Source organism: Plectropomus leopardus, chromosome 6 (genome assembly GCF_026936395.1).
Source record: "Plectropomus leopardus strain MGB_pleo_1.0 chromosome 6, ASM2693639v1, whole genome shotgun sequence".
Lineage (NCBI taxonomy): Eukaryota > Metazoa > Chordata > Actinopteri > Perciformes > Serranidae > Plectropomus > Plectropomus leopardus.
In genome coordinates, this window is record NC_142181.1 from 7,574,700 (window position 1) to 7,589,921 (window position 15,222).

General features: G+C 40.2%; 2 protein-coding genes across 2 annotated transcripts; one reads left to right on the forward strand and one right to left on the reverse strand.

The window, feature by feature from the left end:
* The first annotated feature begins 25 nt into the window (after positions 1-25).
* Positions 26-8,441, forward strand: pnkp (polynucleotide kinase 3'-phosphatase). Its single transcript, XM_042486218.2, has 17 exons — positions 26-328; positions 1,198-1,244; positions 1,469-1,747; positions 1,877-2,173; positions 2,810-2,889; positions 2,986-3,043; positions 3,153-3,260; positions 3,346-3,417; positions 3,651-3,699; positions 4,043-4,113; positions 4,862-4,954; positions 5,050-5,146; positions 5,237-5,298; positions 5,558-5,667; positions 6,920-7,007; positions 7,110-7,177; positions 7,377-8,441. The coding sequence occupies exons 1-17, from the start codon at positions 208-210 to the stop codon at positions 7,495-7,497; spliced, it is 1,821 nt and encodes a 606-aa protein (XP_042342152.2). The 5' UTR covers positions 26-207; the 3' UTR covers positions 7,498-8,441.
* LOC121942912 (complement C2) lies at positions 7,718-15,154 on the reverse strand. Its single transcript, XM_042486217.2, has 19 exons — positions 14,997-15,154; positions 14,750-14,856; positions 13,628-13,775; positions 13,303-13,488; positions 12,672-12,845; positions 12,388-12,486; positions 12,116-12,258; positions 11,859-12,000; positions 11,608-11,742; positions 11,345-11,449; positions 11,014-11,151; positions 10,382-10,485; positions 10,164-10,272; positions 9,898-10,045; positions 9,104-9,177; positions 8,893-8,984; positions 8,665-8,797; positions 8,526-8,575; positions 7,718-8,438 (listed from the first exon to the last, which is right to left on the reverse strand). Exons 1-19 carry the CDS (start codon positions 15,070-15,072, stop codon positions 8,256-8,258), a joined length of 2,346 nt encoding a protein of 781 aa, XP_042342151.2. The 5' UTR covers positions 15,073-15,154; the 3' UTR covers positions 7,718-8,255.
* Positions 15,155-15,222: the final 68 nt, after the last annotated feature.

Here is a 15,222-nt window from a genome sequence, read left to right on the forward strand (position 1 = left end):
CCCCTCCGGTTTGTTGTTCCTGCATCACAACAACAAACTCAGACTCAAAGTTGAGTCAGAAACAGAAACGTTACATTTTCAGAATACACGCAGCCATTTTTATGATAGCTGTTTTCTTTTTGAGCGTCGATTAATCGTTTTATGCAGCGAGACGTTTAAAAACACTAAAAAAGTGAAAAGGTCTCGCGCTGGTGGTCGCCCGCTTAGATGTCGTGCACGCTCGTGAGCCCGTCCGGAGCTCGGGTCCCTCTGCAGGACGGACGGGCTGTGATTCTGGGCCGGGGTCCGGACACCGGGGTCACAGACAAGAAATGCTCCAGACACCAGGGTAAGGGAACAGTTACTCAAAAATGCACCAGTGAGTTCCCTAAATCCTGCACACGTGGGCTATTTATTTACAAAATGACCGCGAGACCCCTGTAGTTTGCAGCACATGACGTTATGCAGCTGTTTTAGCAGCGATTTAAGATCATATTTCAGTCGTTAATTTTGTCGCTGTGACCTTAAAGAAAGTATGTATCAATTTGTTCCTTATTGTCCTTTTTATTGGAAGATTCGCGAGGTTTATTAATACAAAGACAATATAATCAATATAAATATTGATGACTCACAGTGACTGAGTAACTGTTTAAACATTTAATCCAGCATCTTATTTAGAGAAAGCTTGGGACATGAGGAAGGAAGCATTGTTGGTGCAGGTGTTTTTATTTAAAGTCTATTTATTATTATTATTATTATAATTATTTATTTTTTTATGTTGGTTATGTATTTAGTTATTTATTTTATTTATTTAATTATTTATTCATTTAATTTAATTTTTTTATGCATTTACTTATTTATTTATTTACTTATATATTTGTTTTTTATATATATTTGAATGTGTTGTTTAGCATCAATAATGATTTTTGGCCAGCACTACCAGATGCTATTTTCATGTAATAGAATATGTACTGTGGACTATTGTTTTCTGTGTTGTAGACGTGTCATATAATCCTAAAGGGGATGGGCCACTAGGTGGCATGACACTAAAATAAAATAATCCATTTATGCATGCTGCACCAAATTTGAAAAAGTGACTTAAACTATTGAATTATGATTAAAAGTATTGATTAGTCAACCAATAATTTCAGCTCTAAAAGATAATAAAAATGCGTGTGTGAGTACATATCATGGTAATAATTCCTGTGTTTCTTTCAGTGAAGGTGGTGGCTTGCTTTGCAGACCAGGATGTGGTTGTTACTCAGGTATGAAAACACACACGTAAGCCGTTTAATCTCCCTGTGAAACTAGAAAAATACACAAGACACACCCGACAAACACCAGGCAGAGTTTATATTGGGCACAGCACAATCACAGTATCAGCACACCTCTCTCTTTACTGCCGTGGTTACCTAACATCCTATAAACTCACTGTATCTGTATAAAGGCTGCAGTCCAATGTTCACTCATATCATCTTTTCTTGCACAGTTGGGTCCCAATCCCAGTTTCCTGGATGGTGAGAAGCTGGGCCGCAACCAGTCTGGCAAACTCACCCACGGAGGCACCCTCTTCTTGGTTAACCAGAACCACCCTTTTAAATTACACTACTCCCTGAGCTCAAATGGGACGGCCTCCAGCGCTGCGCAGACAGGACTGAAAGCCACAGATAAGACGAAAGGAGGAAGAAACGGGAAAGAGAAAGAGGCGCAGTCGAGTCCGAATCCCAAGCGCAGTATAAAGGATTTCTTTTCTGCTTCTCCCATGAAGGTACTATATTTGTTTAACCATTGTTTTAAAACCATTTCAGTGCTTTATTTCATGTATCTTATTCCTGTAACGTGTCAACAAAGTCAAACAACTGAAAAATTAAATAATAATTTGTTTTCTTCTGTTAAGTCATCTAAAAGACAGCTGAGCCCAGAGAGCGGAAGCCCTGAGGTGAAGCGCAGGAGAAAAAACCAGGGGGCGTCGGACAGACGGATGAAAGAAGAGGAGGATGATGAGGAGGAGAGACTGGCAGAGGAAAAGCTGAGGCAGCTGCAGGAGTTTGCAGAGAAGTCTGTGACAGAGATGAGTAACAGCGCTCAGCCTTCATCATCCTCATCCTCTTCAAAGGGCTGCCTAAAGAGCAACTGGCAGCAGATCAGCAACCTGATGCTTTACACAGCCGCTGGTGTCAAAGGGAGTGACAAGGTGGGAACTGTTTCAATACAACGGCTGTTTACTCGTTCATTATTGCCTCTGTGTCCCGGGTCATTACACAGCATCCTGGTAATCAAGTCATTTGTTTCAATTCCCGTTTACGCCTCACAATAAAATATGTTGAATTGCATAAATATTTAAAGCTACAGTTGTGTTTTTTTTATGTAAAAAAGTCATCAAATTTCAATATTCTTGGGCATTTTTTCTCATGTTGCTTTTTTTTCTTTCTGTATTTTTGACTGTATAAAATAACGAATGCAGGTATCGTGACGTCCCCACTGCCGTTTAAAAGCCCCAATTTGTGTGATCATTTGAGGAACTGCACTGAGTTTGGCACTTCTGTGGTGACCCGGAAGTTTACGCTTATAATAATAATAATAATAATAAAATGAATGATTAGTCTAACCTAGTGGTTGCAGCTTTTATATCTGTTATTGAGTTTGGGTAAGAAGAAGTGACATCACAGAACCACCTGTCTGCTAAATGGCAGTGAGAAACAGTAGTTTTTTATATAAACACAGAAGTGCTGTATCAGGGTTTACTTCTGTCACCTTACATGATTTCTTGGTGAGACCATGCAGCAAATGTTTTAATGTCTCAACATTTCGATTCGTTATTGTTCTCCAGATTGCTGGGTTTGACATAGACGGTTGCATCATCACCACCAAGTCTGGCAAAGTCTTTCCCACAGCGCCAGATGACTGGAAGTATGTCAGCACTATTATACATTACCTTTTACTCTGTTTATCTCAAAACATCGTTATTCGCATTTTTATTTATCTGTTTGTGTCTTCAATCGACAGGATTCTGTATCCTGAGATTCAGCCCAAACTGGCCAGCTTGCTCAAGAAAGGATACAAGGTGAGGAGGAGTATTGTTGATGTTCGGTGAATTTTTGGAAGATGAAAGCCTGATGAAAGCAAATATTGGAACTGTATTTCTGAGTCCTTCCTGGCTCTCTTTCCTGCAGGTGGTGTTCTTCACCAACCAGATGGGGATCGCTAAAGGCAAACTGAGACCGGAAGTCTTTAAGTCTAAAGTGGAAGACATCCTCGCCACCCTGAAGCTACCTGTGCAGGTTGGTCATTTTTGGTGTTAATGCTCATCTTTCAACTAATTATTGCAGAAAAACTGATTGTAACCCATCCATGTCTGCGTCTCAGGTGTTTGTGGCGACTGGTCCTGGGCTCTATAGGAAACCAGTGGTGGGAATGTGGAATTACTTGAGTGAAAAGGTAAATGTCAGTAGTCACATGAACACACACCCATGTTATTTAAGAACCACACCTGATACACAGTATTTGCACATGGACGGACAGTTCAAAGTATAAATTACTGCACGCTAATTTGGCTGAGTCATAGCAGCCGCCCTTTTGTCTCTCCTCACAGCATCAGTGTCTTTGCATGTTTGACAATAAACAATCCAGTTTTAACTGTGAGTGTCTGTGCGTGTGTCTCTCTCACTCAGGCAAATGATGGCGTGACTATTGACAAAACACAGACTTTTTATGTCGGAGGTGAGTGAGGTTGAGTGTGAAGTGCTGTTGCCATAGTGATAAAAGATCCTGTGGGTGGCAATGTGTTCTCAGTTATCAGACGGTGTCACAGAGAAGGACACATAAACATTTTCATCCAATTACTTGAAATCCTAATGCTTAATGCGAGACCCATAGAACTATGAAGTCAACAGGAAGCTGAGGATGAAACCTAACTACAAAGAGAAATTAACCTGCTTTAACCTCTTCAAAGTGCAGAAATGCAACAAAAATAACCAGCTTTGGAAAATCTGCAAATCTTAATATTGCGCACACATGCACACAAACACGCACCCACAGCTTCTGTCTTTACCTGTGTGCACAGATGCTGCAGGGAGGCCAGAGAACTGGGCTCCAGGGAGGAAAAAGAAGGATTTCTCCTGCAGTGATAGACTGGTAAGACCTAACATTTAATTAGATTGAACAGGTTTGTGTGATTCCTCCTCCTCATCCTGCCTCGATATGTTATTTGTGCCACACTTTATGTCATTAAAAAGGTCATGCAAATAAGGACTCGTTAGTTTTTATTAAAAGCTTTAAAGAACACCCTCCCCACATGCTCATTAATATATCAAACACTCACCTGTGTTATGTTGAATTTGTTAAAAAAAATCAAAATAAAATCCCCCCATGCCTCCACAGTGAATGATTAATCAAAAACAAAGAAAAATCTAAGTTATTTGGAATAAAAGTGGTGTGTTTTTAACAACAGCATATCAAAACAGCTAGATTTTCAGATTTTGTTTACAAACTCTTGCACATTTCCTGCATTTTCATCTAAAAGTGGTACACTCAGTACCTGCCAATCATACATTTTCGCTAAAACTGTAATATTTAAACACTTTCATATCAAGAGTCTCATAAACAAACAGCTAGTGCACCATCTCTGTTTGTGTGGAAGTATTTTAAATATGACTTGACTTCAGTTCATCAAGAATTTTCTAAAATTTTAGATCCCTCGTTTCACCATGGGGACATGCAAGAGAAGCAAAGTTTTCTTCATAAGGCGTGTACAGAAATTGATATCCAAATGATTTGATTTGGCTTTATTATTTTGTGGGTGAAATATTTCTTTTTTGGGAAATGTGCACATAAATGGTTCAAATATGAGAATTTTGTCCTGTCTTTGTTCTTGTTTTTGTAGTTTGCTCTGAATATTGGGTTACAGTTCCACACCCCAGAGGAGTTCTTCCTGGGCTGGAAGAGCGCCCCCTACAGCCTGCCTAATTTTGACCCTGTAAGTACAATGAACATATTTTTTTTCTATATTGTCTAAGAACAAATTGTGGTCTGTGTCTGTGTTAATGTTTCTATTTTTATCTGAACTTCTAGAGGAAGATTGACCCCACTGCGAAGCTGTACGACCCGCCGTCTGCCTCTCTCACCTCCAGCAAGACAGAAGTCATTGTTGCCGTGGGTTTTCCTGCATGTAAGAGACAGAGGATAATATAACACTTTTTTTGGGTTCCCCTCCCATAAACACCAGTCTGATCTTGTTCTCTCCTTCCTTTCTGCACAGCTGGTAAATCCACCTTCTTCCACTCCCACGTTATTCCAAAAGGCTACGTGTACGTCAACAGGGTGAGTGGACTTAAATGAACAGCACTCCGGCTCCACTTTTAAATGCACCCAGAACATTTTGTTTCATACATTTTGTCTCAACAGTTGAGATTTTGGTTTACCGTGATGTTTGCTAACCTGCTTTATATTGATACAGAAGTTGTACGTCTTTGAAAGATCGTATCTTAGGGCTGGTTACCACCAACACGTTCATAGATAATCATTATTATTTTTATATCCCATTTATTGGTCCCTTCTCTGACTTTCATGTTTGTGTCAGGACACACTCGGTTCATGGCAGAACTGTGTGTCGGCGTGTGAGCGCGCCCTAAAAGAGGGCCGCAGCGTTGCCGTGGACAACACCAACCCAGACCCAGAGTCGCGCAAACGGTAAACTGTTACAACATCTACATGCATTTCTGTGTGTGTGTGTATGTGTGTGTCCTTGACAGTTTCAGTTCATGCATACTCAGGATCCACTTCACTGGGGTACACCTTTTTGCAAAAAGGTTTCAGAAAGCATCAATAGACAGAGTCATAGATAAATAAGGGATGTTATACATGTCATGGGTGAGGCTGGATGAGGACCCAAATGCAGAACCAAAGAAGCAGCCAAGCGTGCAAACGAAACGCAAGCTTTAATGCTGAACAAACAAGCAGGAATCAAGAACGCAAAGTACACATGAAGCACAAAAGAAAAAAAACTAAACTTAAAGAAACCAGAAGCACGGGGAAGAACGCTGGTGAAAACAGGAGCAAAACAGCACGAAGGATCAGCACGAAGGATCAGCAGGAGGATAACAGCAGAGTAACATCACAGCAAGAGTTACAGACAAAATGAAATGAACAAAGCAGAACCTGCAGGTATATATACACAGAGGGCACTAATCAAGACAACGACACACAGCTGAGGCCGGTGGACACAGTGAACAGGAGGGAAACAGGGATTTACTAACAAACAAAGGTGTGAGGGTGGATCAAATGAGACTAAAAACAGAACAGCTGTGCAGGGAAAACTCTTAACATGGGAAGACTGATACAAGACAGGCAAACACTGGCTCTAGATAGGGCCGTTTGCACTTTTGCATCCCACACTGTAGTTTCCTACACGCGTGGCACATTGGAGAAGTTTCAGTGTGTTGCAACTGCATGCCTACCACTACATGCCACTAAAGCATACACACTCAACTTTACAAATGTAATAATTACAATATACAGCTGGTGTTTCCATTTTTCTGTGAAAAGCCAAAATGCATTTTTCTTCCAACCAAACGAGCATGATCATAATTATTTAATGATATAATCACATTCATGGTGTGTATTATTATTGTATGTCATGATCCTGGCCACACTAGATGGTCGCCACCATGTAATTATTTTAGAAGTATTTTGAGTACATGTTAAGCCCTATGTACCTTAAAACCTTATCCCAACACAGCAGTGTATCAGGTGACTGTGTTACTTTCCACAGTTTTAGCCTTTTTTCAAAAGGAATACTACTGAATGGGTGCATTCAGTAATGAGGGTACTGACTGTATGTTGCTGTTAATATACTCTGTGGGCTGAATATGTTTCTGCCTGCTGATTTTATGCACAGTCATTTCTCTCCGTTTGTGTAACCAAATCTTTTTGTACTTTCCAGATATGTGGATGTGGCTAAGGCAGCAGGAGTGCCGAGTCGCTGTTTCCTCTTCTCGGCCTCTCTGGAGCAAGCCAAACACAACAACAGAGTACGACTCTCTTTTATCCGCACAGTCACTCTTTGGTTTGTTTTGTCCCAGCTGGTGATGACAAGTGTTTTTGTTTTTTTAATGTGTTATTGTACTTTCCAGTTCCGTGAGATGGCTCCATCAGACCGCAAACATGCCAAGGTCAATGACATGGTTTTCCACAGCTACAAGTGAGTGACACTGGCCTTTCCACTTCCACTACAGTTATAATACATATTCTTTTCTTGTGCCAAGAAACATAAACTAAATACATGTAGAAACTGCTGTTGTATTATTTTTTTGTCACTACAATAAATAAATGTCTTACACATTGAGTTTTGAATTCCTGACAGTAAAAGCTCTGTAATCTGGCTTTCTCTGTCTGGACAGGAAACATTTTGTGGCTCCGGCTCTTTCTGAGGGATTCTCCGAGATCCTCCAAATCCACTTTGTGCCGGACTTCAAAGACAGCCAATCAGAAACCCTCTTCCGTCAGTTTTCTGAGGGCTGATTAGACAGTGGACTTTTCAACACCTTTTTCACATTTATACCGATAGAGAAGAAATATAGATTACAGCCAGTGAAGCGGCTGAGGTGCGAGATCCAACCCAACAGTTATGGCAACACACACAGAGTTGACATCTGCACAGTGCTTGCACGTCGCAGCTTTAATGCACACTGTATGGCTAATGATCTGAACTACAAAGTGAGACTGTCAATCTTAACTAGACTCACATTTAAACAGTGTTTTATTAAGCAACTCAACATTTCCACATGAATGCACAGCTAGATTTCCAATATATGTGTGTCTCAGGAAGTAATTATACATGTTGAGTTTGAAAGAATACAGTATTAAAACAAGAACAATCTTTTTTATGCTACACACATTGACAAGTAAGTTTACTGCAATATCTATGATATTCAATCTGACAATAAAACTCTGGAAAACACTTGACATTATTGTCCATTTTTTCTGATCAGCTATAATTATTCCTCGTTATTCTCGCATGAGCGCTATCGAATTCTCCATTGTTATTGTGGTTTAAAGGGAAATTAGGCATTTTTCATCCAGGGTGCTATTCAATGGCTCTATTCGAGGCGATGGTTATATTTTAGACAGTTTCTTGTTAGCTGGCTGCAGCACTATTGCTCATTACTTGACCAGTTTCAAAAATTTGGTTCCAATTAGTCACTTAGACACAGTGATGTGAAAATACAGACATTTCCATTCAATCTAAGCAGTTCTCAGCTTACTGATTTGGGATGTTTTCAGTTGACTTCAGGCAGGAACTGGATCTCCTCGCCCAGATGCTGCTTCAGCCACGGCATTATCTTGAACAGGTCGATATGAAAGTCTCGAGCATCAGGAGGCGGCCTGTCACTGCTGAAGCCTTTCAGAGCTGGGTCGGGTGAGTTACACACGATTGTTGTGCCCCAGCTCACAACTCCCACCTGGAGAAAAAAGCAGGAGAGATGTCCGTATGATGCTTTTGGCACTTCGTGTAATGAGGCCTTTTTTTAAGTAAGAAACCTGCTGACCTGAAAATAGCGCTTCCGTTTTTCCAGAAAAAGGGATCCACCAGAGTCCCCTATACCAGAAAAAAAGACAACATGTAACTCCTGTGAATCCCATGTTGGTCAAACTGTGTCCATGATACAGTAAATGCAGATAACCAACCCGGACAGGTGATGGCATCCTGGTATCCTGAGGATCCCCCAGAACAGAGCAATCTTTCAGGCACTAACTCATCCAGAGTCACATTGGTCGGCTCTTTGAGCGTTTGTCTCGCCTTCTCCACACAGCTAGGCCGCTGCAGACAGCAAATTAGTTACAGTGCCACATTTTCATACTGAAAACCTTTTTTGTTAACGTTATTGTGTGTCAGCGTGAAAGCAGCCCTCTCACCTGACTGTCTGTGTGAATATGTGTTTCTTTGCGATCTGAGTTCTTATGGATGAAAAAGGCAGAAGTCTCCTTGTGTGGTAGTAGTTCCTTCCCTGTTTACACAAATTATTTTTATTGAAAATATATGATAATTTATTAATGATTTTTTTAGTGTCTCTGGCATAATATTGGAAATAATCTTTGCATATGTAATGGACAAAAGATAACATACTGTGCTGCAGACAGGTGGAGTTGATTTTCTTCATGGCTCGGCTGGCTGGTACGGTACATGGCAAGCAAATAGATCTGTTGTACAACAAATTTTTTTTCATGAAGTCCTCCAACCTAATAACATGGTTTGTTTGTTCCAACCCTCACATGAACCACAGGAATGTTCCCTAAATTACCGCCCCTACCTTTGGCAGGAGAGCAACATAGCAACAAAATTACTTAGGTTAGATCGGAAAAAGATTGAGATTTGGGCTAAAATAAGTATTTTTGTAGTTTATGTGATGTAGCCACATCACCTGTGTGAGGCAAGTGATCTACATGTTGACATCAAAGTTCAAATGTCAAGATCAAAGTCCAAAAGTTGAGATTTAAGTCAAGATGTCAAGATTAATGTCAAAATGTCAAGAGTTAAGTCAAAATTTCAAGATCAAAGTCCAGTTGTTGAGATAAAAGTCTAAATGTTGAGATTTAAGTCGAAATGTCAAGCTTAAAGTCCAAATGTTAAGATTAAGTTTGAAATGTCGAGCTCTAAGTCAAAAACTTTTGTGTAATTTTAATCTTGAGTCCATCCTGACCTCTTTTCTATGCCGACTAATCAGAACTTCAGCCACTAGAATTGGCAAACAATAACAGAGAAACAATAAACATAAATATGGGTAACAATGAGCAGCTGAATACATACAACTGATGTGGTCTTTTTGGAGGGTCATGACAGCCTCTTGAGTTTAGCTCTTCGGTTATTAGATGTAACCGTTGTGTCAAACAGTTAAGTATCTTATTTTTAGGCTGTTTTACCTTGCTTTCCAGGAGAGCGGGATACTCTGGTTCACCTGAACCAGAGCTACATCGTAGTCGTAGAACTCCGATACATTTCTGTGTTTGAGTGCCCTGGTGTTGTACTTCGGGTGCATGATCACCTTCTTGGAAACCACCATGCCCTCCCCTGAGGACCAAAGAAGCTGCTTGTAATTTCAACATAAAAGGCAGTAAGGTCAACAAGACGGTTAATGGTATTTTACTGTGGCATGATCTCCGTTTCCACATCATTTCCCTGTACTGACCATGACGTATGTGCACCTGCCGAGGGACTTCTGTGCTCGCTCTGGCAAAGCAGTGAGCAGCTGTCAGCACCCAGTTCTGGCTCACAATGGATCCAACACATGGCACCTTCTGTAAATGTAAATATGTGACATTCCACTTTAAAATATCAAACGGTTGTCAATGAAGATAAAAAAAACAAACAAACAAAAAAACGCCATTATGATTGTAGTAAACTGACCTTTGAGCTTTGAGTGTCCAGAGTGACGTGCCAGGGTTTGATGTAGGCTGTCTCCTCCCCAGCCTTTTCTTGAGCTATCCCACACATTGTCACACTCTTGTCACCTGCATCATGAAACATTTAATGCATATACTTTAGTTACCAAAATGGCAGTATGAACTTTAAATATGCATGCACATTGCATTCTTCAAGTTTTTTGCTTTAAGTCATAATTGTGAAGTAGACTGTTATAGCATTATAATGGAAATAGAATAATGACAACATCAGCATGTATATTAGTTCCCTATAAGCCTCGCTTCTGTCTGCCACCTAGTATGATCTTCAAGGGAAATAAAGGCTCTATTTACAGCAGAAGGGAAGTGCATCAGCCACTGCACTGCCAAAACAGGAAAAAAGATATCACTTTTGTTTCTCCCAGTGGCAACTGGTAATCTTCCCTATTTCTTCCCCATTCAAAATGCTCGAAAATGGTCAGTTTAGCTATTCATTTTCTAAAAAACTTTGAGGATTGGGTCAAAGAACATGTATACCTCTCACACCCCAATTTAAATAGGTTAATACAGCCCAGTTTGACAGCTGAAATCAGAAGAAACACATGGTTTTGTACTTTAGAGCTGAGAGCAATCACTTACTAATGATGCTGTTAAACACCACTCCCAGTGTTTCATAATCTTTCAAAAAGAAGACATGCTGCTCATCACGTTTTTTTGAGGCTAAGGAGTTCAGCTCGTCTTTGTTCACTTGGTCTCCAACACCAAATGCATAGACATCTGAAATCACATACAAAATTACTTACACTGTATACATACAACGGGTAGTTATTGTAACACACATAAAATGCACCAAAACAAACTTTGTCTGCAGTCATGATTTAGGATGGCACTTCTGAACTGTATATATATACTGCCTATGGTGTATTGGAATGTTTAATAAGATCTTTTAATTTATTTTTTATTTTGATACCCAGCATTGTTTCATCTGTGTGATCAAGGGATGTGGCTTGGTATCCCAGCATATTTCGGATGTGGGCGAGGGCAACCTTAGGCTTCTTGCCTGTGTTAGAGTAACCTGCAGGCAGAAAAACAGAAAGATGCACAAGGTAATGTTCCCCTTTTCAACAGTGAAAGAGCTCTGATGGGATGAAAAAGATTTAAATCAGCTGGAGATGCTCAATAAATGTTTTTTTCAGTGTGAGTTTGCGAGACATTCCCCTGTCACGTCTTTACCGTCTGTTTCTATGACAATGATGTTCTGAGTTTCATTAAAATGGTTTTTGGCACTGTTTTGCTTAAGGAAGCTGATCATCTCATTGACACGGTGTAGGGCAGCGTGGAGGTTGGTGCCTGTCTTACTTCCATGGCCTGCAGATGAATAGATGTAAAAGATTAGACATTTAGCTAATATACTGATAAAATGATCCAGGGTTAGCTGAGGATATCACACTTAAGGAGATAAAAAGAGATAAGTTCAGCCTTACTATGGTAGTCGAACTGCTCCAGATTCCATAAAACGTCATCGATGCTTCCACTTATATCTGCATCTCTAATGTCCACAATGTCAATAACCGTGCTGGCAAATGACAACACGTGGAACTTCAGTTGTACCTCGTAGCTGTCTAACTAGAAAGAAAATGAAGAATACGTATAGGTTTCCCACACCCAAAGATTATTGTTTCTGGGGACTGTCTTTCACCCATATCTCCTATCGAACTAGGTGACATCATTTGGCACAGACCTTTTTGATAAGAGCGATGGTAGCACTCCTGGATAACTCAAAGTCCTGTTTTCTGATGCTTCCTGATGTGTCCAGTAAAATGTAGACATTCATGCGACTGCCTTCAGACACACGGATGGTTCGGCCAAAGGACGCCCTTGCACCTTTCACGCACAAAAAATTTGCAGATGAATTCAGCTATTTGCTCTTTATGCACATGCATGGAAGACTTCTTGATGTTTGTGCTGCAACACTGATAAAATGTCAGTATGCTGAAGACAGGTTATGCCCACCTTTTCTTTTGGAGTCTGGTGAGAAAACATCCATGACTCCTGCAAGTGATCCCGCCATGGCTGCTGCCACAACACTGGGGGAGTCAAAAGTATTGGGGCCTGCAGTAAAGCAGAAGATATGGATGTTTCATCATCATAATAGGTCACTGTGTACTGTTTTGAGACCCGATTACTGTAGGTGCACATTTGATAACTATATCAGCACAGCTAAATCAGCGATTTGTAGTTTATATCAGAATTACAACTGTTCACTCTTTGTATGTATAAAAACCGTCACTCTGCACCTTGGCACCGTGGTGTTGAACCACTCCACTCCCTGTTCTCCAGGCAAACCCGTTCAGCCGACCCCAGCAGATTCAGACCAGCCTGACACAAGTAGATCACCTTTTCCCCTGTGTGAAACCGGCCTGCTGACCGCTGGGCCCCTGGCGGGATCCCTGGGTCACTGCAGTCATCAGCTGCAGAGCAACAGCAGACAAGGTAAAGAATGTAAATAAGTAGCACTACAGGTGGGAAGAAAAATATGTATTTTAGGGTAAAATGTCCCTTTTAGACATCAAAAATCCATTATGCCTTTGAAACACTGAATTCTAAAGTTAAAAGTAAATGTGACCTGCTTTGTGTCCCAGTAACCATGGTAAACTAATGTATAAAATCTCTTTACAGGGATTATTCATATGTATTCATCATAAGCTTCTTTACACTATGCGTAAACCTCGGTAAGTTTGAGCTTAGTCAGTACATGCTCACTGTACCATAGGCTCTAATACACCTAATGAACTAGGCTTTAAAATCTTTTGCAGTTATTGTCTTTTGACTGATATAAGAACAAATATACACATGCATTGCTCATTATTAAATCGAATACATAATTTATACACCATAAGCATAGTTTGTAATGTTATCCATCCTCACCATGGTTGTCACAGACTGGAGTGGTTCCTGTCCACTCCCCAGAGTCGGTGCAGTTCCTCTGGGCTGACCCATACAGGGTGAACCCTTCCTGGCAGGAGAAGCTCTGCATCTCCCCAACACGGGACCACTGGTCCCTGGGCCAGAAGTCACCATGATCCAGCTGGAGCTGAGCCGGACACAGCACGTCTGGGTGAAGGAGAGAGGACAAACAAAAAAAAGCATGGAGGATGAGGAGAAGAGGGTGCAGAGGAGACAACAAGATTATGAACTAATATGTATTTTGCAGTACATGTGAGATGGAAAGCATTTTCATCCAAACTATTACCTTTGCATGTGGCCCGTGATACCAGTCTGCCATTGGTCAATCTCATAGGCGACCACTCCCCATCAGCGTCGCAGAGCCTGTAGCTGACTGGGTAAGGATATTGGCCCGAGCCACAGTGATAGGTCAGCACACTGCCCTCCAGCCCTCCCTGCACAGGAAACACATGGTCACTTTCGGGGCTAAAATAAGTAACAGTAAAGAGAGGCTTGATTTGTTTCACTTTCTAACCTTCTAGTTCCTTTTTAATCATGATTTGAAAGTGACCCTCCTGGGTTAGATTCAGAATTAAAATCAGAAAAATATAACTTGTGCCAGTTGCTCTGATGTACAGCATAGAGAATAATAAGAAAGCGGAAATAAGAAGAACAAAAATAAGAATCTAAAACCTATGTACATTATGCTACAGTGTTTTACACTAGTATGTATATGGTGAAACACTATACCACAATGTATAGAACTGGTATGCAAAGTGTTTAGAAATGTAAATTTATTTGTATTATGCTATAATCAGCACATTATGGCATATATAAATCATAAAAATAACTCACATATATAGAAATGTGTTTAACATATATTTCATTAGCCTTTTAACTGAAATTGAACTATTATAAATATGTCTTTATAACAAAGAAATAACTACATCAGGGCAGCAAAGCTGACAAGTGCACATAAACACTCTTAAAGGAGAAATTGTTCACTTTGGTGTAAAATGTGATTTTTTTAGTCTTTTCTGTAACACATCACTCTGAGTGAGATAAGATGTATGAAGATGTGCAGTACGGCTGCAACCAACAATTACGTCCACTGATTATCATTCATGTATTTTTTTAAACATCAGGGGAAAAAAAGAAAAACATCCATTGCAAAATTAAAAAATGACATTTTCAAATACATTTGACAATTGACCCAAAAGCCAAAAAGATATTCAATTTAAAAAATAAAAAATAGTAGCAAAGCAAATCCTTTTTTTGGAAAAGCTGAAACCAGAGAATGTCCGGTGTGTTTTTGTTTGAATGTTTGTTTGTTTTGTTTTGTTTAAAAAACATTGATTATCAAACGGTCTTTGATTACATTTTCTACTGTTTGCCAAATCGATTGTATTATTCAATGTATTATTTTTACCTGTGAGTAGGTGACATGTCCACCTTTAATGCTCTCTGTGGTCGAGCAGTTCAGAGGCTGCGGATCCTCATATGTCTCATCGTAATATTCATACTCCTGCAGGGACACTGGAGCACAAACAGTAAAAGTGTTGGTCATAAACATGTAAAAGGTAGAAGGAAAAACTGCCGTGATTTGGATCTATACAAATTTGACATCATGATACCCAAATGTACAATAACTGCAACACAAAAATTAAAATGCTCACCCTCCCAGGCAGAGGTGAAGAGAAAGATCCATAGTATGGGCCTGACATACATGACAGGACACGGTATCAGTGGCATTTGTGTCTTTAAGTGACAGAAACCACAGTGAGAGTGTCCGAATCGACCTGCACTCAGCTACTTTATTTGTAGACTGATTACCCATTAACACAGCAGCACCAAACAGGAAAGATGTGATTGAGTAATTTGGGGCAGAACAGAAATTTGAGC